Source organism: Aricia agestis, chromosome 1, assembly GCF_905147365.1.
Source record: "Aricia agestis chromosome 1, ilAriAges1.1, whole genome shotgun sequence".
Classification (NCBI taxonomy): Eukaryota; Metazoa; Arthropoda; class Insecta; order Lepidoptera; family Lycaenidae; genus Aricia; species Aricia agestis.
Window position 1 is genome coordinate 27,394,127 of NC_056406.1, and position 22,625 is coordinate 27,416,751.

The window sequence follows — 22,625 nt, forward strand, 5'->3', positions numbered from 1 at the left end:
GGAAGCCGGGCAAGTAAGGTGTGGGAAGTCATAGCTTAAAGTGTTACTAATTTAATTTTGGATTAATAAATTAGTTTAGGGTGAACTTTTGGTTTTTTTTTAAAAACTGACACAGAGGGTGCTGAAAGCATCTTAGTATACGAAGGTACTTCGTGGAAATGTTTACGGTAGCCCTACCAAATACTCACCCTCAGATCCTTCGGGGTCGCACTCGCAGGGCAGGCAGGGGTCGTCGGGCAGCACGTTGTAGAACCCCACCAGGCACTTGTCGCACAGCGGACCAGCGCGGTTGTCCTGAAATCGTACAACAGCTTCAATCAAATTCTGATCATAGATTTGAGATGTTACGTGCTATATATAAATATAAGTAATGCCTGCTTAGTCGGAAATATCTTCCTGCGGTCGAACTCCCACCCATTCCCTGCGTGTTGCGCGCGCTCCTTAATGGACAGGTAGAAAGTAGGCGTACTTAATAACACATAAAGTTCATCAAAATTACGTCTTTACAAAATGAGTCATTGGACTACTTACTGTACAATTCATGCACAGTATCGCCCCGGTGTCGTCGTAGGCGCCGGCGCAGTCCGCGCGGTCGTCGGCGGGGCAGGGGCGGTGCGGGGCCCACGGCGCCCCCGTGCAGCACCGCTGACAGTGGAAGCCGCAAGTGCCGTGGAGACACGAGCACTTTACACTCTGAAAAACATGACATGGTTATAAAATTACCACAAATTAGGGGAACAAAAACTTTATTAAATTAATATAGAATCAGGAAACAAAAATTATTGCAAAAACATCAAGCCATCTTATTACAGACGAGATACTCAAATTACCTTTAATCGTGTTTGTTCTAGCGTAGCAGGTTAGCAGCATAGATTGTAATAAAGCCAAGTGGCATAACTCTTTCGTTATGTTGCGCAGTCAGTTCACCAGAGCTCAAAGGGGTTTTAAAGGTTGAGAAAGCACTTGTGAATACTTTTGTCCTCTCTCTTTGTCCTTAATGTTCACGAACGCTAGTAGTATCCCCTTATCAGGTTTTTCATTCCCTTTTGTTGTCCTCACCTTGCTATCGACGTGGCAGCTCGTGGCATGTCCGTGGCAGAGGCAGCGCGCGGCCAACGTCAGCTCACGCACGGTGTAGTACCGGTGCGGGCCCGCGTGCGGCGCGCGGAACGAGATGCGCACGCGTCGCGCTGCCACCCCCGAACCGAGGCCGACGTGCATCTGTGGAGTGATGGAAGGGGATAATTAGATACAAACTAACTTTATGATACGACTAACAGACGGACGGTAGCAGCGGGGGTCTGATGATGTGATGATTCCGATTTCCGTGCGAAAGCAATGGCATTCGCGCGGAACGTTGTGTGTATGTCTGATTGGCTGGCATTTTCTTACATTTTTAGCGATATATTATGATAATAAGTAGTGTAAACATTTGCATTCTAATAAGTTATACTTTTCAACATATTCTTAGGCGAGTCAACAGTGAAAAGCTCTTAATATGAGATAGGAATTAGGAAACCATGATATTATTATCCACAATAAAAAAACACTCAGTAATATTGTTTATATTTTTGCACATCTGATAAATGTATTCAAATTACAATGTTTATATGAACAAGGAATGTGTACCTATCGCTTCCGGTGAGATAAACATATCGGGCGACCAGCGACCAGCGACCAGTAGCAACGACCGGTGACCGTCGCTGGAAGCGCTGAAGGACTTATTCGAAGACCACATTTGGATATACCATAATATTGGTCTCAATAGTCAAGGAAATAATACCTAAGGAAAGATTTACATAATATGAAGGGAGTAATGCGAGTATAATACGTCTACTAAATACGAGTGAGGTTTAGAGCTAGTGCCTGGCACACTATGAAAAAAAAAAACATTCTATAGAGAGTACCAACTAATAAATAAAATCTCTCAAAAGCTGATAAAGACTTTAGGGGATTTCAGATTATTAGGCCTCTCATATCTAATGCTACACCTGAATGAGTTAAGTATCTTTAGTTTATACAAGAAAGAGGTTTATAGGGACTTTGTATGATAATAGTTGACTGTTGCTATATCGGCGTCATTGTACTACTATCTTGTATCAGTGGCTGATACTGTGATAACGGCTATTTTGAGTCATGCAACGACGAGTTAACTTTTATGTACACAATTATTGATGTTACTTAATAACTGGTGCATTATCCTCCCTAGATTTATCTCATGAATCTAGAGAGAAGCTTTACACAAAGCAGTCAAACCAACATCATTTCAAAGACTACTCATCTTTAGGGAATAGTGGTTCTACTCAGCTACGTCATCTGTGGTTCTACGTCAGTAGCCAAACCTCATATTGATTTTGGGGCTCAAGCGACATCAGTTACTTTCATTATCCACTAACCCTGCTTAGATGGCGTACACATTGTAGCTAACTACATCCGAGCAGTGAAAAACCTGCCGTGCCTCAAAAGTCTCATCAACAGACGTCGCGGGCTATTACCTCGCCATTCTCCAATGGCTTGATGCTGGCGAACTGCGTGGAACAGGTGGTCGTCCCCCGCGCCCCCCGCACCCCCCGCGCCCGCCTGGCCTTCCGGCGTCGTCGCTCGGGCGTGAGGTCCCACAGGCGGCGACAGTGGTCGCGGTCGCCGAACGCCCGCACCAGCCGCCAGTCGTCGCCGCTGGCCGCCGGCGACACCTCCAGCGACCACGCCAGCGCCCGCGGCGACGGACCCACCTTGATGATCACGTGCAGCAGCTCCATTTTCTGAAAAACGTTTAGAATTTATGAAAAGTGTTGAACGTTTAGAACTAAATGACGCTTGCAACTTCGTTGCGCCAAAATTATCTAATTATGTTTATAAATAACATTATTCCAAATGCAGGCAGGTTGATGAAGGGAATATTTTAAAAATTCGGAAACCCGATTACTATGACGAGTCATCGTAGTTACGCCGATGACAACAGTTTTTCCATGAAATCAATAACCAACTTCATGACAATCAGGCTTCATTTATTCAGTTTTTTTTCGTAGTCGCATATTTTCAAATGAATAAAACGACTGTACTTTAAACCTTTGTCTTCTCGACAACATCTTCAACAAAAGGACTAAAAGAAATAGTGGTTTAAGTGTTTTCTAGTGTCGAGGAACACGAATCAGATACGTAAATAATGCTGTGAGGTCTAAGCGTAAAGTGGACGCCATTAAAAGTGCAAACAGAGTCGCCAGGCGGAGCGATCTTGTATCTATGGAATAAATAAATTAGCAAGCGAATAGTCTAAGGATTTGAAGTAAATAACATGATTTAAGGATACTCTTTGCGAGGATTTCCGCATTGATTAAATTATAGTCTTAAAATAAACCTTAAAAAGCATAGGTGCGTTCAAATGCATCTGATTTTAGATTTTTTTTATGAAATAAGGGGGCAATAAAAAAAACCAGCAAACGGGTCACATGATGGAAAGCAACCTCCGTCGCCCATGGAAACACGCAAAATCAAAAGAGCTGCGTTGCCGGCCTTTTAAAAGGGAATAGGATTACAGGGTAGGAGAGGTAAGGAAGGGAATAGGGAAGGAAAGGGTAGGGAATTGGGCCTCTGGTAAACTCACTCACTCGGCGAAACACAGCGCAAGCGCTGTTTTACGCCGGTTTTCTGTGAGCCCGTGGTATTTCTCCGGTCGAGCTGACCCATCTCTTCAGACTCTACCACGTAAAATAACCAAAAGTTTAACACTTGTTTGAGACGAATGGAAGTACTATTTCGCATAATATTATTGTTTTTGTTTTTAGACAACATAGTAGATCTAACAGAAAAACGAAGTTACCCTGAAGTTTGATTAAAATAATATCGCGGTGCAGATATAACATGTACGATGTACTTACTGGTTTAACTAAACAGAACATTACTGAAAATTATTACTATGAATCTGTTGTTATTTACATGAACGAATTGTACACATTCCCTAGGGCCTAGTCTACAGTAATAGAAATAATAATAATAATAATAATATCTATGGACGCTTCACACCACGTCAGTCTGGCCCCGTGCTAAGTACCTGAAGGACTTGTGTTACGACAGACAACGGAGATATATTTAATACTTTTATACTATACATATATTTAAGATTTTTATTATATAATACACATATTTAATACACATCCATGACATAACTTTATCTGAGAGTCGTGAATGATTTAATCCTAGTTATCAGTAATTACACATCAAACACAACACCAAGTGGAGTATACACGCTCGGCGCTACATTCTTGCCACGAGTGGAATGTAATGTTGTTAACAGTAAAGTGGGAAAAGATTTAAGGTTCCTTATAACACGCCATGATTGATTACCACGATTGTGTGGCGGTAATCACAATTAGCCTTACAATTCTACATCGCGCTATCGTAGTTTCGGAGAACGGCAAGATATATACAACGTCTGAAATGATGTCAGTTTTCTCGTCATCACAACAGCTGTGATGAAGTCTATAGTATGCAAGATTGACGTCGATGATGGACAATTAACAAGGAATATGCTGCTCTACAATGTGACCATCATCAGCTTAATCGTAAAAAAAAGAACATTGCACATTGGGACTAATATAACTACTAAATAATTACATTTGATTCTTCAGCTTAATAACTACCTAGAATACAATGGTGAATTAGATAAGAAGGTACTGATAGTATAAGTTATGACTATAATATTCTGTAGTTACTATAGTGTGTACTGTATGTTTAAATCTACGCATATTGTTATGTTAATGAAAGGAATACCTACTAAAGGACAAAAGGAATATCAAATTACAGTTGGTAGCTAGAAATTGTTTATTAAGTAAGGTAGCGACCGGCCGGCGCTGGAGTTGTTCTCTAATTGATTCTGTAGTGCTGTAGTAGGGTGACCACTCTGACATAATACGTTTCATTTAGCTTACACCTAAAAAAAATTGATTTGACAAATTGATTGATGATTTTGTTGAACAAAACGAATATTAAAGAAAAAGAAAATTATTTTGTTGAATTAAAACAGTTTAGATGCCGAAAAGTCTGAGTCACCATGTCACCATACGAACCAATGGATCGATCATTGTAACTGACCAATGATTTTGATCCACTTAGGATCAAAATCATTTGTCAGTTACAAGCTAGCAAGATTTTCAAGGGAAAATTTTGTAATCATGCGTCGATTGATAAATTAGTTACGGACTACCGCCGGTAGCCTTTTCTCGAATCAAGATTGATTTTTACAATAACAACGTTTGTTCTTTCTCCGCCTTTTCATTCACTCGCATGGGATAAGGCAACTAATATCTAATAATATCTATGGACGCTTCACACCACGTCAGTCTGGCCCCGTGCTAAGTACCTAAAGGACTTGTGTTACAGGTACCAGACAACGGAAATATTTTTAATACTTTTATACAATACATATATTTAAGATTTTTATTATATCATACACATATTTAATACACATCCAGACCCGGGGACATTGAAAACTTTTTGTGCCGTCGGCGGGATTCAAACCCGCGACCCCCGGCTTGAGCGACCGACGCGCTCACCACTGAGCCACAGAGGTCGTCAACTAAACTTTTATTTTCCCCATACAACTTAAACAACTTTCTTCCCGGATAGTCTATGAGGGTCCTGATTTCTCAGCTGGTGTGGTCGCCCGGTAACGGTCCGTCCCCGGGATTCCGCGGTCCTTGTACGGGCGGGCTAACGAGCGCGCGCCCACCGCTGTATTTGGGCCTCGTTATCCCCGCTATCCCGCGATGACTCCTGTTCCCTTCATTTCTAATTAAAATTGTATTCGATCCTGTTCTGGCTATTTTATGAATGTATTTTTTGCACCCTCCTTTTTAGGGTTCGGTACCTAATGGGTATACAGGAGTGTATTACCAAGAATTCACCGTTTGTCAGTCCGTTCAGCAGACTGTACATCACTACGACAGATGGACAGTTCAAATTTTTGTCAAATTAGTTTTAGTTCCTTTAAAATGTTGTGAAAGAAATAGCTCCATAGAAAGGTGTGGCAAGGCTACGTATGTTTACCTCGGTAGATGTTCTAAATGTTAAGATAATAAGTAAAACAAAGCGATCAATAACAGCACAGGTGCGTTATCGGGGAGATAGCGTTATCAGCGCTCGGCGCTCAGTACCATCCCGGGGCCGAGGCACGGCGGCCATGGCCAGCGTGAAGCTCGACATGGAGCAGCAGCGCGACAGCGCCTACGGGCAGCGTGACATCGCCTACGGGCAGCGCGACAGTGCCTACGGGCAGCGCGACATCGCCTACGGGCAGCGCGACAGCGGCTACGGGCAGCGGGACAGGCGCAGCCGCAAGGAGACGGAGTTCGTGTACGTGAACCAGGCGTACGACGGCAGCACCGGCAACCTCAGCAGCAGGGTCGAGCCGCCCACCACGTGAGTAACTCTACACATATATTATGTGCCCACTTCCGCCACTCTGCGGTATTGATAACATGATAACATCGTCTTCTCTTTCGTAAACGTTACGAACCAGTTGTACCATGATTTTATCCACGGTTATAACTCTGACAATTGAATAACGAGAGAGATACTATGTTTTTAAAACCACAATTAACTTTAACTCTGACTAGCGTGTAAGTGGGCCTCGCGCGTCTCTACAATAGCGTCAATCAGTGACAGACGGACAGGAGTGACGTATGTGGGTTACGTGTTAGTTCGGCGTGTCAGTCTGTTTCGCGGCTTTGCGGAGATTAACGGTGAACCAGCGCAGCGTTTTTATGCAGACGTGTTATTTACGTCTAGGATTACTGTTTTACTAACCTTTGTTATACGTGTTAACCGAACGTGACTAACTGAATTGATAAAATGAATCGAATTGTGAAATGAAATATTTCAATAAGGAACGTAACGTTCGTTCATTGAACATAATCAATTTAAATCTGAGCTACAGTTATGTACATAATATTATTATTATTATTTCAGTAACTAGTCATTGAAATCCACAAAACAAGAAGATTAGATGCTTCTTATACTTATATCTTGTTAGAAATCTTTATAAACATTATTTTGTAAATCAAGAATCTTACTTCGCAAGTATGATTTCGTTAATACTTGTTGTATGTTGTTGAGTTATGAAGGCAGAAAATGATCACACGTTTCATTGTTTCCAGGGTGATCCGCGAGCAGTACTGGGCGTGCTCCCGGTGGCCGGCCTTCCAGAAGATGCTGGTGATCTCCGTGGCCGTTCTGTTCGGGATGGTCATCGGCCTGGCCATCTGGGTGGCGCTGGCGAACAAGGAGAACCCACCTATCTCGGACATCTTCCAGCGAGCACACGTCGCTCCGGACTAAGAAACGTCACCGGACGAAGGACCGGTACCATCACCGGACAAGTGCTCAAGACTTTATGAATGTGAATGAAAGTGTGACAGTGGTCTAGTTTAGTGTAAGTTTATTTTACTATGCGGCGTAAACCGTCGCCGCTGCCAATAATGTATAGAGATACAGCACAACCATCGAACCGTTGCCAGGTGAGTGACTTTACGTAGGGCTGGATAGTGGATACATTTTGTAGGTAGCGGCTACTAGTTGTGCCGTCGTCCGTCATGAAAAAAATTGTTCTAGAATAATTGTTGTGATATAATCGCAGTAAATATGACAAAATAATTAAGTCTCTCTAGTTATAATTTTTCTGTGAGTATTGTTGTAAATAAGAAAGAAAGGCAAAAGAGATTGTTTCGGTTGCTTTGTGGAAAAGAACTTGTAATCGTTTAAATATTATTTCTTGTGATTTGGTCGACTGATGGCCGCTCTCAGAACATTTCAATAATTTCTTAACTTTAAGTTAGTGAAGATTTTGACTTTTCTGTCATTAAAAATTTTAGTAATTGTTAATTGTCTGTGAGTGCGGGAGATAGGTATCACATTATCTTTTTAAAATTCCATTTGAGTTTTACCTTGCTAAGACTATAGACTGTCCAGTGTTAAAATATTATTATTATTTAAATATTATGTACTTAAAATTATACATTAAATAAATTATAATGTTTTTAAATGTGATATTTTTAAATAAGATCCCATCAGTATATGAATTAATGTAAAAATATAGCCAAGCCAATATGTGCAAAGTGTCTATCGTAAAAAGTTATCGGATCACATTCAAACCAAGCCTTCAACTTATTTTGTAATTTTAAATCAACATTTAGTAACTATCAATAGTTTTCTTTATTTTATAATTATTGTAGCGACTTGGTAATGAGCACACTAGAAAGAAATACGACACTGCATATTTGGAGGAGTTGATAGTTGGGGGCGCCCCAGACCGCAAGCGTAAAGTGTTTAAGTCGATGTTACCTATATAGTCAAGTTACTAATATAGTCTAGAGTATTACTACAGTATTTTTTTTCATTGTGGCTAATGATCTACCTTGATGCCAAATTTCAAGGTTCTAAGTCTGCTAGAAGTACCTACCTTATAATTGTGGTGATCTGTCAGTCAGTGAGTGACAAAATGTTGTAACTGTGACTATCCATAACTGGTAAACTATTTATAAAAATATCAGGTAATTTGGAGGTTAAACTAGTTTTAATACTTATTCCTCATCATCGAAAATCTAAACCTCTAGTTTTGTTAACATCGAAGGTGTAGTGGGGATGAAATAACCGCTAACCGCTTCGAGAAAAGTATGTCTCGACCGTGCCTTTGTTCTAGACTTGGCTGGGGCACTGCCGTGCCCAGAGAATTTCAACGTCATGCGTTGAATGCAATAATACAATTAAATAATGTTATTTTGACAAACTTTCGATAAATATTTATAAATACTGTACTTACATATAAAATACAATATTTTATATTGATAAATACTAATTCTATCAGTCATACAAGGTGTTAATATGATAGAGCTAAAATGTTTACGGTTTGTCAATTTAAAAAACAAAGTGTATGTCGAATGATAATTGATAAGATAGCGTATCTTATGGTCCGGAATATAATATACATTACAACCTACAATATGTTACTATGAAGTATTGTTTAAGCTACTATCATACACTGATACATACTGGCTAAAGCAGCAGCTGGCTACTACAGAAAATATATAATATTAATATTATATTGCTGACAACAGCAAATTGTAAAGGGAGAGATAGTGCACGTATGCGTATTGCGCACACATGCAGGCACTATATAATGAACTAAATGTCCCGCGCGGCTTCGCCCGCGTAAATTAGGAATGTTACGGAAACCGTACATTTTCCCATAAAAAATAGCTTATGTCCCTACTCCCTTCACTTGGTTTACTCTATATCTGTGCCAAATATTGCCATAAAAATTGCTCCAGTAGTTCGTAATTTCTAATATTTCCCCCGTTTTTCCCACATTTTCCTGAGTTTCTTCAGTCGTATTAGTCTTAGCGTGATAATATATAGCCTATAGTCTTACTCGATAATTAATTAGCTATCTAACACTTAAATAAGTTTTTAAATCGGACCAGCAGTTCCTGAGATTAGCGCGTTCAAGCAAACATACTCTCAAGCAATATTAAGTATAGATTTTTTTCAATTATCGCTTGACAAACTCGAGTCTCGATCTAAAAGACTATGAAACGTAACAATAACAGGGTCATTATAGGCTCATAAGTCATAACCATGGGACGATGTATGGTATAAAATGGTACTGATGATGATGATGAATGTAATTTGCATAGTAGCATATGCTTTCCGTTCTTAAAACAACGCCGAAACTCCCAAACTTGTATCTATAAAGAATAAGGAGTTCTCTCAGCACCTTCCGAACCACGGTATACCAAGTATACCTCGGTGCAAAATCTTACTTGTTGGTAGCATATTATGCTTAGAATACTTCTCACGAAACCGAAGTCACCACATGTTTCCCTATAAGTTTTGAGAAGTTCCCTCGATTACTTATGCATCCTTCATCAGATCACCACTTTTGTGAATATAATACCAAATTGGGATGATACCCTATATACCAAAAGAATATTTTGAAAATCGGTTAACAAACGGCGGAGTAATCGTTAAACATAAGAAAACGAACATAACACCTCCCCCATTTTGGAAGTCGGTTAAAATTGTAGCCTATGTGTAATTCTGATGTATAAGCTATATTATTGTAAAGTTTCATTAAAATCCGTTCAGTAGTTTGTGCGTGAAAGAGTAAAAAAACATCCGTACATCCACACATCCATACATCCATACATCCAAAGAAACTTTCGCCTTTATAATATTAGTAGGATCTGGTAGTATCACAGCTGGCCTGGCTATTAAATACAATATGATTGAATGAATGATTTAATTTGAATAGCGACCGAACCCTATTACCGAAAGCTCTGTTTTAAGACGTTAGACTTAAGACTAAGATCTTACTAGTCCACACATTATTTGTCAAGTCCCTCTCTTCCCCCTCTCACTGGACGGATAAGCCACAGAGGACAACTTAATCCCTCATAGAAGTGTCTGGAATCATTATCGGATCGTGTCTCACTATCGGACAGCGGACTATATCTCGCCTTTAGATAAACATCGTATGTGTTTTGACAAAATACTTATTGCAACGTAACATGGGAAAATCCGCGAAGAGCTGAAGATCAGTCACGTAGATTGTAAAGCAATAAATAGAATAATATGCATCTTTACTTAAGTAATTTTATAAATTAGTTTATTTGCTGAGAATAATGATTTATTAACAAAAACTAGATGACTGCCGCAACTCCATTGCTCCAAAATTCGCTATCGCGCTGGAACCGTACATTTTTGCCCGATAAAAAGTATCCTATGTCCTTTCCCGGGACTCAAAGTAACTCCATGCCAAATTTCAGCAAAATCGGTTGAGCAGTTTGGGCGTGAAGAGGTAACAGACAGACAGGCATTTATAATATTAATATGGACTATGGAAGTATGTATATGATTTATTAATTCAATAGATGATATTATCCGAAACTCCAAAATAAACCTAATATGGTTTTTCCTTTCTCAGGACTTGTCACCTATATCTCCATATGGAAATTAATTTCAGCAGTTTAAGCGTAACATAGCTGACAAATAGACATACTTTTATATAAATATTATATGGATTATGAAACAAAATTAAGCGCCATATAATATGCTGCAGCTGTGATAGAATTGCTTAGCCAAGCTACCTTTCTTCCCAGGCATAAGACACTGAGTACATTGTAAGGTGAGTAACCTTTTATATAATACAGAATAAAAAAAAACCAGAAGCCTGGCTGGCCGGGACAAGATAATGCCCAATATATTTAATAGCTCACGTTATCTGCTGGGCGGCGATCGACCAGCTCACCTATTAGTGGGCTGTCCCGACTCCCGACTCCCTGGTGATTTACGCGGCGCCCCGCAGGTGCGTGATGCTATCGCCGCCATTGTGACTTATCAAACCAGGGTACTTAGTTAAATTAAGTTCGATTGTCTCAAAAAAGTAGTGAGAAGTCAAACATGTATTAGGATTTGACGCTAGGCGTCGCAAACCATGTCGACGGCGCGTTATGTTCCCTTGACATTTTTCTGACTTCGTTTCCTATCGAATGCAAGTTGTCTAAGTCCACTGTTCTTTAGGTACATGCAGGGGTTTATACGTTGATTCCAAAGAAGCAGTATAGGTTTTGTGTAGGGGACAATGGACTTTAAATTAGATCATTTATGATCTCTGAACTCTACCCTATTTTTATGACTCCACTGACTCTAGACTGTAGAGTCTTCTGCTTTCTATTATTTTATAAAAATATTAAATAACTTTTTAATTTTTATAAAATTAAATGCGTTTGTCAAGGTATTCGAGATGTCCCACAGCGACATCTCGAATACCTTGACAAATGAAAAGAACATGGCGCCGACGCATCAAGTTGACACTGACAGGAGTACAGTTTTACGTCAAAAGGAAAGTGACAGCAATCAAGAAACTAGCTTCGCACAGATTTTATGCAAGAATATTATCAAAAAGATGCCGTCTGAGGTGTGGCAAACGAAACAAAAGAAAAGGCTCAGAAATTACTTTATTGGGAAAACTGGCAAAGCGGTAACAGTGCCGGAAAGTAAGTTTAAGGCAGCCGAGTACGACATACCTTTGTTCATTTCCAATGTAAACAAAGAGACTTCCGAGTCGGACATTTGCGAATATATACTAAATAAGACAAAAGAAAAGGTAATAATGGAGAAGATACATATGAAAAGGGAGCGTCCTTATAATGCCTTCAAAATATTTGTCTCAAAACAAAAGTTGGATTTATACCTAAATGATGAGCTATGGCCGGATGGCATCAAGTTCAGACGCTTTGTGCCATTCAAGAAGCGCCTCTCATCGCTACCTGTGGAGGGAGATGCGCCTTTAGAAAGTGTAAAACTTTAGACTGAAATTAATGGATCAAACACAACATAGCAGGTTTATTAGTTTCAACTGCAAAAATATCAAAAGAAGTATCCAATGTGTCAGATCGCTATGTAATTCAGCGGATGTGGTAGCCTTACAGGAGACTTGGCTCTTGCCATACGAGTTATCACTTCTCGGCGATATACACAAGGACTTTAGCTACACTGGAAAATCATCGATTGATGTCACATCGGGGGTACTGCGTGGTCGACCTTTTGGGGGTGTCGCATTGCTGTATAGAAAAAATGTGTTCAACAAAGTTTGTGTCATAAAGTGTAATAGTGATCGTATTACTGCGATAAAAGCAGTTACCTCTAGGCAAAGAGAGATTCTGATTATTTGTGTATATATGCCTACTGATCAGTCTGACAATTTGCCAGTGTTTACACAATGTTTAGGTGAACTGAATGCAATAATAGAGGACAATAATATAGAGACAGTGTATATGTTAGGTGATTATAATGCGCATCCTTCCGCACCTTTTTATGATGAGCTGCGTGTTTTCTGTAGTGAGAGACAGTGGGTGTGTGCTGACATGGATATACTGGGAGAGTCCTCTGATACACATACTTATGTTAGTGAAGCTCATGGTTGTAAAAGATGGTTGGACCATTGTGTGGTTAGTAAATGTGCATGGTTTACAATAATGAGTTGTCAAGTTCTCTATGACACATACTGGTCGGACCACTATCCAATTCTGGTCAATTGTAATTTAGAATTAATTAGAACAAAAATACAAATAGATAAAAATCAATGTAAAAATAATAATATTATCTGGGGCATTAGAAGTAATGAGCAAATTGATAATTATTATAATTATTGTAATACATATTTGAAACAAATAGATTTTCCGATAGATTTTAGTCAGTGTGCAGATGGGATGTGTAGTAATTTAAATCATAGAAGTGTTATTGACAAATTATATAATAACATTATAAAGATATTAACACAGGCATCTATCCATAGTTATAATAATAGGGTCACCAAAAATTCAAGTTGTAAATATATATTAGGCTGGAATAAATATGTAGCAGAATCACACAAACAGGCTAAATTAGATTACCAGATGTATGTGTTAAACGGGAAACCTTCATGTGGTCCAATTTATGATAAGATGATTTTAAGTAGGAAAATCTTCAAGTCGAGATTAAAATTTTGCCAAACAAATCAGGAACAAATTAAATTGGATAGACTGGCCGAACAGCACTCTACTAAACAATTTAATAAATTTTGGTTAAACACTAAGAAATTATGTAATAAGAAAATAATGCCAGCGTGTGTGGAGGGTACAAGTGATCCAAATGAAATATCTAATATCTTTAAAAATTATTTTCAAGTAAAATCTGCCCTGCCACCATGTCATTTCACCTCTAACGATCACTGTAATATTACTCAATCAACAAGAATAACTAGTAAAGAGGTTGGCCAGGTAATTGCACAAATGTCACGGGGAAAGTCACCAGGCCACGATGGGCTTAGTGTAGAGCATTTTAGGCACGCTGGCCCACACCTTAGTAGACTGTTGTCGATGTTGTACACATTTTGCATCAGGCATTCATATCTGCCATCTGATATGATTAAAACCATTGTAATCCCTCTTGTCAAGAACACCACTGGTGACATAGGAGACAAATCAAATTATAGGCCTATATCCTTAGCCACCATCACTGCAAAAGTGCTGGATAAAGTACTGGATGAGCGCCTTGGACAATATATCAAAATACATGATGCTCAATTTGGTTTCCAGGCAGGCCTCTCAACTGAAAGTGCAATCTTAACACTGAAGCACACTGTAAGTTACTATATAACTAGGAAAACACCAATATATGCATGTTTTCTTGATATGTCCAAGGCGTTTGATCTTGTTTCTTATGGCCACTTGTGGAATAAGTTAAAAGAAGAAGGTGTTCCCCCAGAAATTATAGAAACTTTTTCTTATTGGTATAATAATCAGACAAATGTTGTAAAATGGGCTGATAAGTATTCAGATGAGTATAAACTGAGTTCTGGTGTTCGTCAAGGTGGACTCAGCTCTCCGAGGCTATTTAACCTATTTGTAAATAAATTGATTGTAGGGCTGAGCAGCATGAATGTTGGCTGCCGCATTGATGGAGTATGTGTTAACAACTTGAGCTATGCGGACGATATGGTGCTGCTGAGCCCTTCAGTTAATGGCTTGAGAAAGCTATTGCAAATGTGTGAAGCTTACGCTGACCAGCACGGTTTAAAGTACAATGACCAAAAGACTAAATTAATGGTTTTTAGAGGTAAAAATAAGAAACCTGTAAATGTCCCCCCCGTCTTTTTAAATAAGGTACAGTTGAATCGTGTTGATCAGTTTAAGTATCTTGGACATATTGTGACTGACACTTTGACTGATGATCAGGATATAGAGAGGGAAAGGAGGGCATTGTCAACTCGTGGGAACATGCTGGCTCATAGATTCGCTCGCTGTACATTGAATGTTAAGCTCACATTGTTTAAAGCATATTGTCAAAGCTTTTACACGAGTGGTCTATGGGTCAACTATACACAGAGAACCTATAATGCACTCAGAGTGCAATATAATAACATTTTCAGGGCGCTGGTGCGATTACCCCGGTACTGTAGTGCCTCAGGCATGTTTGCAGATGCTCACATTGATGATTTTTATGCTATCATGAGGAAGAAAACATGTTCTGTAGTACAAAGGTTAAGGGGTAGTTGCAACATCATCCTGGAAATGATAGCAGGGAGGCTGGACTCAGCAGTTTTGGGTCGTTTCACTGAGTTGCATGTGAGAGGTGCAACTGGGTGACTTGACTCACCTGAGTCGTCTCTGGTCTTTTTGTTTTCCTTTTTATTTAAAATCTTAACTAACATAGGATAAGTTTTATGCTACTCACTAACAAATATGGACTGTGATTGTCTGAAATAAATAAATTTTAATTTAATTTAATTAATTGCAATCTCTCACTAGTTACTAAGTCTACATTTTATTTAAATAAATGTCCAAGTCAGCAAAAAAGTCATCAGCAAAGTGCAACACTACAAATCAAGCCGGCAGCACTGGTATACGAGGTATGACGAGTCACCGAGTAGCATGTTACCGTCCTATCAGCTAAGTGGTCGGCTACTGTCAATAAATAACACGACACGGCTACTTCATTAGGTGTTTTGTCGGACCGTTTATTGCGCACATTAAAAGGCACTTGTAAATTACCGTGACAAGCTGATAGGAAACGGTCAACGGACGACTGACCACCTCTATAATGGACAAGAGGGCACAGTTTGATGTGTCAAGTATCAAGACGAATAAAAATCTACTTTACCTTGTTACTCTGTTTATACTCCTTGTTTTCTTGTCAGTAATAATAATTGTACTGGTCAAATTGAATATTATTAAAAGATCAAGTGCGAGTTGTACTAACCCACAGACATAGATCAATATAGATACCGCATGGAGGGACATGCTTTATCTATCTTGATCTATGTCCGTGGACCCATCATTCGTCCACACTCGCCCTAGGTACAAATCGTTCGAAAGTTTGTTTTGTGAGGGTATTCAAAATTCGCAGTCGGCTCGGATTTGAAAACATATCACGGTTATTTGTAAGAAAATGCATTATTACCTCTAAATGCAGGAGCTGAACGTGAACAATAAAAACAACATAAAAATATTACAACAAACATAGCTTTGTTCAATCATCGAATGTCTTATTTGCCGCAATTAACTTTTTTGAATTCTCATATCGCCACTTCGGATACTGTTGAACCTCGGCCGTAATTTTGGCCCATCAGCCGCCCACATTTAACTTGTTTTTATCGCGTTGTAAGTTAACACTCCACAGTCTCCCCTACATAATAACCCGTAACGAGCGGTGCAGACAAAGCCGCCGCCGACCCTAAAAGGACAGGGTTCCGTAGATAAAACGAGCCTGATTGGCCATTGTGTGGAATGCACGTATTGCCTTATTTTAAGGTGCCTAGATATGAGGAACTTTAGAAGGATATCGGTAGAGATATTCCAGTTTAGAACACAAGATACTTATGGGTAAACTTGTCCGAGAACGCTGGCGTATCAAGATGATGTTCTAAGAGGAGCTTGGCGCCCGTGATTTGAGGCCAATGAAGTCAAGTCTTAAAATACTCATTTGTTCGAGAATTACATAAGCTCTCGGCAATTTTCACAAGTCGTAACCATAACACTTAATTTTTATCACTCGCACGTGAAATTCTTCAGCAAGCGAAAAAACTACGTGCCTCTCGGACGGACCATTAAAATAAACCAGCTCATTAATTACCAAGCTTAAATGTAAAAACAAAATATTTCTCAATAGCGTTGAGGATTATAATGGTGCCCCGACACTGTAGGCATGGTGCTCGACTGACTCTCGACAGGGGAGGAAACAAAATATGCTAAGTAAGTGACACTTACTCCTGGCAATTCCGCCACCAAGTCCGCCTGCTGGTCCTCCCCGTCGCCGAAGACGGGGCTCTGCCACCAGGTGCCGGGGTCTCCGTCCACCGCCATCGCCGCGGGGTGCCGCCGGGACGGGGCGCCCTCGGACCCCTCGCACACGTCGCACACCACACCACGTCTGTGGACAGATGGATTTCATTGAAAATAGTCACGAGTAAGGAAATCAAAATCTTAAAGCTTTGAACCACTACAATAACATAGCATGCAAAATGCAATGCTATAATATGTTTGCGTTAAGCCATGATGGACAACTACTGGCAAATACGAACGTTTGCGCATTTTTCGGTTAGTCTTTGCTGGATAATGCCTATGATTGGCGTCGATTGATCGAACCTACATAAAATAGGTACAGCTATGTATTCGCGGTGCCATTAATGTTTACACATCCTGTCCATCATGACCTGACCAAGTCCTAACAGACAGTCCAGTTCCAACTCACTTCCCGGGCGTATCCCTGCAGAACTCCTCTGCGCCGCGGCTGCCGCAGGTGGCGGTAGCGGTGAGGGCGGCGTGCGCGGCGACGTCCAGCGGCGGCGGCAGCGCCCCCCCGCCCGCCGCCCGCGCCTCGCTCACCACCGTGCTGCTGAGACGGTCGAACACCGCACGACCTGGGGACAAAAAACAGGGTTTAATAAGAGAAATGTGAGCATGCGTAGGTAGCTATGTCGCAAATCCTTGACGTGGACCACCCGACGAAGCCTGGCAAAACACAAATTGGAGCCGCGAACGTTTGCGGGGTATGGTGGCACGAATGTAGAGTCCGCTTGTTAAATTCTTAAAAGCTTTATTTGATTCTGCAGTAACATCACTCATTTACAATCAGGAACATCTCTATCACTTGATTAAATAAATCCGGAGACATTATCTCTATTTCCTGCAATGACCAGTTATTTCACACTTTTCAGTGTTACCATATTAAGCACGCGGAAATTGTATAAGGCTAAACTAATAGAGGTATCCGAGGCAATATAATTTAACGGCGGGTTTACGGCGCGTCGAGTTATCTGGCGACGCTCAACACCTCTATAAAGTTTTGTGTTTATAGATTGACGCGGAGCTTCGCGAGCGCACGTGCGACAAGCGATAGCATTTGTCGCGTCCCGTTACCTGAGCCTGCAGCCAAGACCTTTTCTTTGTAGAATCGCCGATAAAAATGTATGGAATTGACATTACATGAGTCGAACGTCAACGTACGAACGCTTATGTCAACTCCATACATTTTTATCGGCGATTCTATAAAGAAGCGATAAAGAAAAGGTTTTGGCTAAAAGGGCCAGCCTTTCTTCCTGCCGCAATCAGAGACGACCATTAATTAGTTAACTGTAATTAAATGAAGATATTAACATAAGCTGCTAACATTATCTGTCGAACTCTTCGTTAAATTGAAGTTTAATTATAATTAAATGTATCCGAATGCAGCAGCGAGATTTTTAGGTTATACATATAATATTATTATCATTACTTTAAGGACAATACTAACGCGAAATGAATTCCTAAAGTAGTTACACATTAAACTACTTTGGGAATTATTTACGGCCGTGCACATAGGCATTTAATGATTATTTAATTTTAATTAATTATTTAAATATTAGATTTTCTCTTAAAATCTTCATTGAATTAAATTAAAGTAAGCCAGCTATTTGAAAGTTTTGACATAAAATCCATACAATTAGATGGAATGAAATAACTACTGAAGTGATCATTTTCTGAGAGTAGCAATAACAAATAGTGGATAATTTAATACGCTACTGTATTTAAGCTTTAATCATTGGATGCACTCAGTGAGCTGCTGCTGGCTCGTCTGATGTGAAGTGCTCGTGAGCCGTGATTTCTATTGTACCACTAGGACGGAGCAGACACGGTAGAGGTGCATTTTACATTTTTAATTTTTATTGTTACAATTTACATAAATGATGCCTGTACAAGCTAGATAAGCTGCTTAGATACCAAAACGACAATTATATTATTGCAGGTGGAAAACCTGATGGCACCACCAAACCTGATGATTTTGCTTGGTACTACTAATATAATATATTCTGTGCTATTGTAGATTATCTATTTTAATTTTTTAACATGATATAATATATTATCTTTATAAAGTTTTAAATCATTTACGTTGACTAGCTAATTACCCAGGGAATACCCATTGTTTTCACGTCTCATTCACGATTTACGATAAACATGGTAATTTTTGATTAACCAATATCTGAAGTTTATATATCCACTTGCTCCACTTCTAATTGACTAAAGACATAATATTCATCAATCAACGATCTAAATTGAGAATACTTAAACTCCTGTAAAAAACCTGAGAAACCGGCCGTTACTATCTTACTTTATCTCATAGTATCTTAAGCTATTTTGAATAAGTAAAACTTTATACTAAATACTAGATAACGCCCGTAACTATGTTGCTTTAACGTTGTTAGTGGCGGCCGAAAAGGAAGATCTTCCGACCGAGCGAGATAGCATGCTCGGTCAGGCCGAAGCCCTATGACGTTATTTCAGACGTTGTATATATCTTGCCGTTCTCCGAAACTTCGATAGCGCGATGCAGGAATGTTAGGCGAATTGTGGGTACCGCCACATTGCCCTAAAATGTGCTTATCGCGCGGGATATAAAGTATCCTATGTCCTTTCCCAGGACTCAAAGTATCTCCATGACAAATTTCGGCAAAATCGGTTCAGCGATTTGGGCATGAAGAGGTAACAGACAGACAGACAAATACACTTTCACATTTATATTATTAGTATGGATTTATCAATTATCATGCTAGACCGAACATAGATCCCTGCCTGCTAAACTTCTGGCCAAACACGTGCGGGCTACCTAATGATACTTCCTGATATTAAAATTTAGATGTGTTAATATGTCAGTCAGATACTGTTTGTGTGATGTTACACTGAGGGCACGATGTCGCCTCTAACTGCGCCAGTCTGTTCGGCATTACCAGTGTTGTGCAACGTAAAGGTTGGTCCATATCTGTACGGTGTCTTCTAGACTCTAGAAGAGAAACAACTTTTTACGCAATTTTGAACCGCTTCTCAGCTATACAAGCTAATACAGATAAAATTGAGACGGGAAGGGTCATATTCTAACTTAATAGTTTCATAATTTTCAGTTTATTATAAAAAACTTCACAAACACCAAAGTTATTGGATTTCCTGCAATAACTATTTTTATTACTAAAGATTACTTACACTCTACAGTCTGCACAATGTTGGCAACAGTGTGTGTACACCTTAACCTTCCTATATTCGTCTCTAATAAATAGAATTAGCTAATGTTTCCCGGTCCGGCCCACAGCCTGTAATAATTTGTCGACCACCAGCATGTGCGGTCGTGGCGGAATCAAAGGGACACAGTCATATAAATTGTGCGAGTCGCATCTGCTCTCGTATTCATTTCACATAATGCAGACAGTAAACTACGAAGATGACTAAAAGGATTGATATTGCCGCGTGAAATTTATAATTTATGGCTAAGTTTTAGGTGGGCTGGCCACACAAGACCGCGATAGGACAACAAAGTGACTTCTTATTAAAATATTTGTACCAAATTTAGTATCTATGAAGATAGTGTAGCCTATTAGCTACACTATCTTCATAGATACTAATAGCTTTACCCCACAGGGTCAAGGCTCATGGTGACGTTTGACAGTTTTTTGAAACGCGAATGCACTTGTTATTCCTGCAATGCTGTGTCCAGGTAACCGTTGTATTTTGTGTGGTATAACCAAGCGGTCCTTCAGGTCTTCTCTACAAAAAAGAGAAGAGAATCGTGACTCCACATCTGATAATCGCCGTAATACTCCCCGGTAATCACTGACCATCTTCTTGTCACAGCACGCGGTAAGTGCGGGCCAATTATCAGGCCTGGTAATGATGCACCGGCCTGAGGTAATGCGGGGCCATTAATCCACGTTGCCAGGCCAGAGCAATTCTCGTATCTCGAATCTCGAATCGATTGTAAGGCTCGCCCAAACCTTTATGATGTCACGTTGATGCGTTCGAGAGGGACATCCTTACAATCGAAGATCGTAGGCACGATAATCAGGGCCCCGGCGGCAGGCCATCAGTCAGTGGCGGCCCAGCTCAATCAGCACACCATAATCCGTGGCCTTTGACTGATTGAGTTGGTTGGTATAACGTTCCCATCTGGGATTCGTTGATTGAAATTTAAATGAAGATATAATACGATGACGCCCGCATATAATACCACGCCCGCGACTCCGTCGCGCCAAAATTAGTTTATCGCGCGGGAACCGTACATTTTTCCGGGATAAAAATTATCCTATATATACTTTCCCGATATTCAAAGTATCTCCATACTATTTCATAAATGATCGGTTCTGCGGTTTGGGCGTAAAGAGGTAACAGACAGACAGATACACTTTCGCAGTTATAATCAAAAACTTCTATTTAAAATAGAAGTCTTTGGTTATAATAACATCAGTATGCCTCCTTATTGTGATAATATGTACTTTGATGGAAGGTTATTTCGTTTTTGTAGCTAGGTGATAAATCGATCTAGCTAGGAATCATTTTTAGAAAATGTCATTTTATTCGTGTTTTATCGAATACCGAGCGAAGCTCGGTCAAATAGCTAGTTATGATTTAATCACAAAGGATTATAGTAAATATTCCTCGAATCCACTAGCGTGCGTCCATTTTTGCCTCACTATATTGTTCGATTAACGAGGGCGGTTGTAGCTCGTTAGTACATATAAGTGGAGTAAAAAATGACAACATCGGCCTATAACGAATCCGACGATCCAATCTCATCATATTGCGGAGATTCTCTGCCGGTGTTGCCATATTAAAATCTCATATTGCTCTACTGCCTACCACTATAATTGAACTCGGCTTTCCAACACTCCTGCCTACTTTGCATGTATTTGATGCATATGCCATACCATGAAAATTTACTTAGTACCTAGTATGTAGGATGTAGACTGACTGTATGCTCCTAACTTACGTGGTTTCCAAACATTTTTTAACAGCTTTTGCAGTTTGTTTTGTTTCTTTTATTAATTAATCATAAGTAATAGGTCGCAGCTTTGGTCGAAAAATACTGTCAATCCAATTTGCTCCAATTGAGCCACTTCATGTTCGGTGCAGTGACAGCTTTACTATCATCTTCACTTAAATATTTACTGCGTTCCCACTATTTACATCTGCTCAATATTACAAAATCTTATGCGACACTAAAAACCCGCACCTTAGGAAGCCGGTCGTTCCGGTCGGACTGAACGCAGGCCGTTCTGACCAGACTCGTTTTGTGCATTCCCATTGCATAATAATTCTATTAAGGTCGGCCTGCAATCAGTCCGGATCCTCCGCGTCAATGGGAGCCTTAATGTTGGAGCTTGGAGCTTCCTCATATTCGGGGAGCGCCTCACGCGCTGGCAACACCATCGCGACAAAAACCGCGCGGACCATATTTGGGGTCAGTAATGAGCCAGCGCCGGCTCCCACGACGCGCTTCAGTTTTTCCCGGCCCATTTTGGACTTGACTATAAATAGTGTTTGTTTAGCTTCCTAGCGGTTTGGTTATTCTCGCGCCTACCTGACGGCGCGGCGACTGACAGTAAAGTGATGTTACTTTATTTCCTTAATTAGCTGTTACATAAACATTTACCGTCATGAGCATCAGCCTGGTGCTCTGGAAGATTTAACAATTTTATTTCTTGAGGAAAGCGTTTGTTAATTCTGTCGACTTGATAACTTTGGGGTCTTGACTGTCTTACTAGGAATAATAGGTGATACGCTGGGTTA

General features: G+C 40.0%; 2 protein-coding genes across 2 annotated transcripts in view; one reads left to right on the forward strand and one right to left on the reverse strand.

Moving 5' to 3' along the window:
* Window positions 1-22,625, reverse strand: part of LOC121733357 (laminin subunit alpha-1-like) — a 78,653-nt gene that overhangs the window by 23,898 nt on the left and 32,130 nt on the right. The window contains exons 2-7 of the mRNA XM_042123580.1: window positions 17,287-17,455; window positions 16,803-16,965; window positions 2,496-2,762; window positions 1,060-1,221; window positions 532-693; window positions 189-294 (exon numbers count right to left, since the gene is read on the reverse strand). Of these exons, the coding sequence (XP_041979514.1) occupies window positions 189-294; window positions 532-693; window positions 1,060-1,221; window positions 2,496-2,762; window positions 16,803-16,965; window positions 17,287-17,455 (1,029 nt within the window). The remainder of the gene's footprint in view (window positions 1-188; window positions 295-531; window positions 694-1,059; window positions 1,222-2,495; window positions 2,763-16,802; window positions 16,966-17,286; window positions 17,456-22,625) is intronic.
* LOC121732106 lies at window positions 6,080-7,958 on the forward strand. The gene is made up of 2 exons (XM_042121903.1): window positions 6,080-6,417; window positions 7,155-7,958. Exons 1-2 carry the CDS (start codon window positions 6,179-6,181, stop codon window positions 7,333-7,335), a joined length of 420 nt encoding a protein of 139 aa, XP_041977837.1. The 5' UTR covers window positions 6,080-6,178; the 3' UTR covers window positions 7,336-7,958.

What these genes read in the sequence shown, in the direction of transcription:
- LOC121732106 (XM_042121903.1), top strand. Translation starts at nt 6,179, where the DNA reads ATGGCCAGCGTGAAGCTCGACATGGAGCAGCAGCGCGACAGCGCCTAC. An exon ending in AGGGTCGAGCCGCCCACCAC is followed by an intron (nt 6,418 to 7,154) that starts GTGAGTAACTCT and finishes CATTGTTTCCAG; the next exon opens with GGTGATCCGCGAGCAGTACT.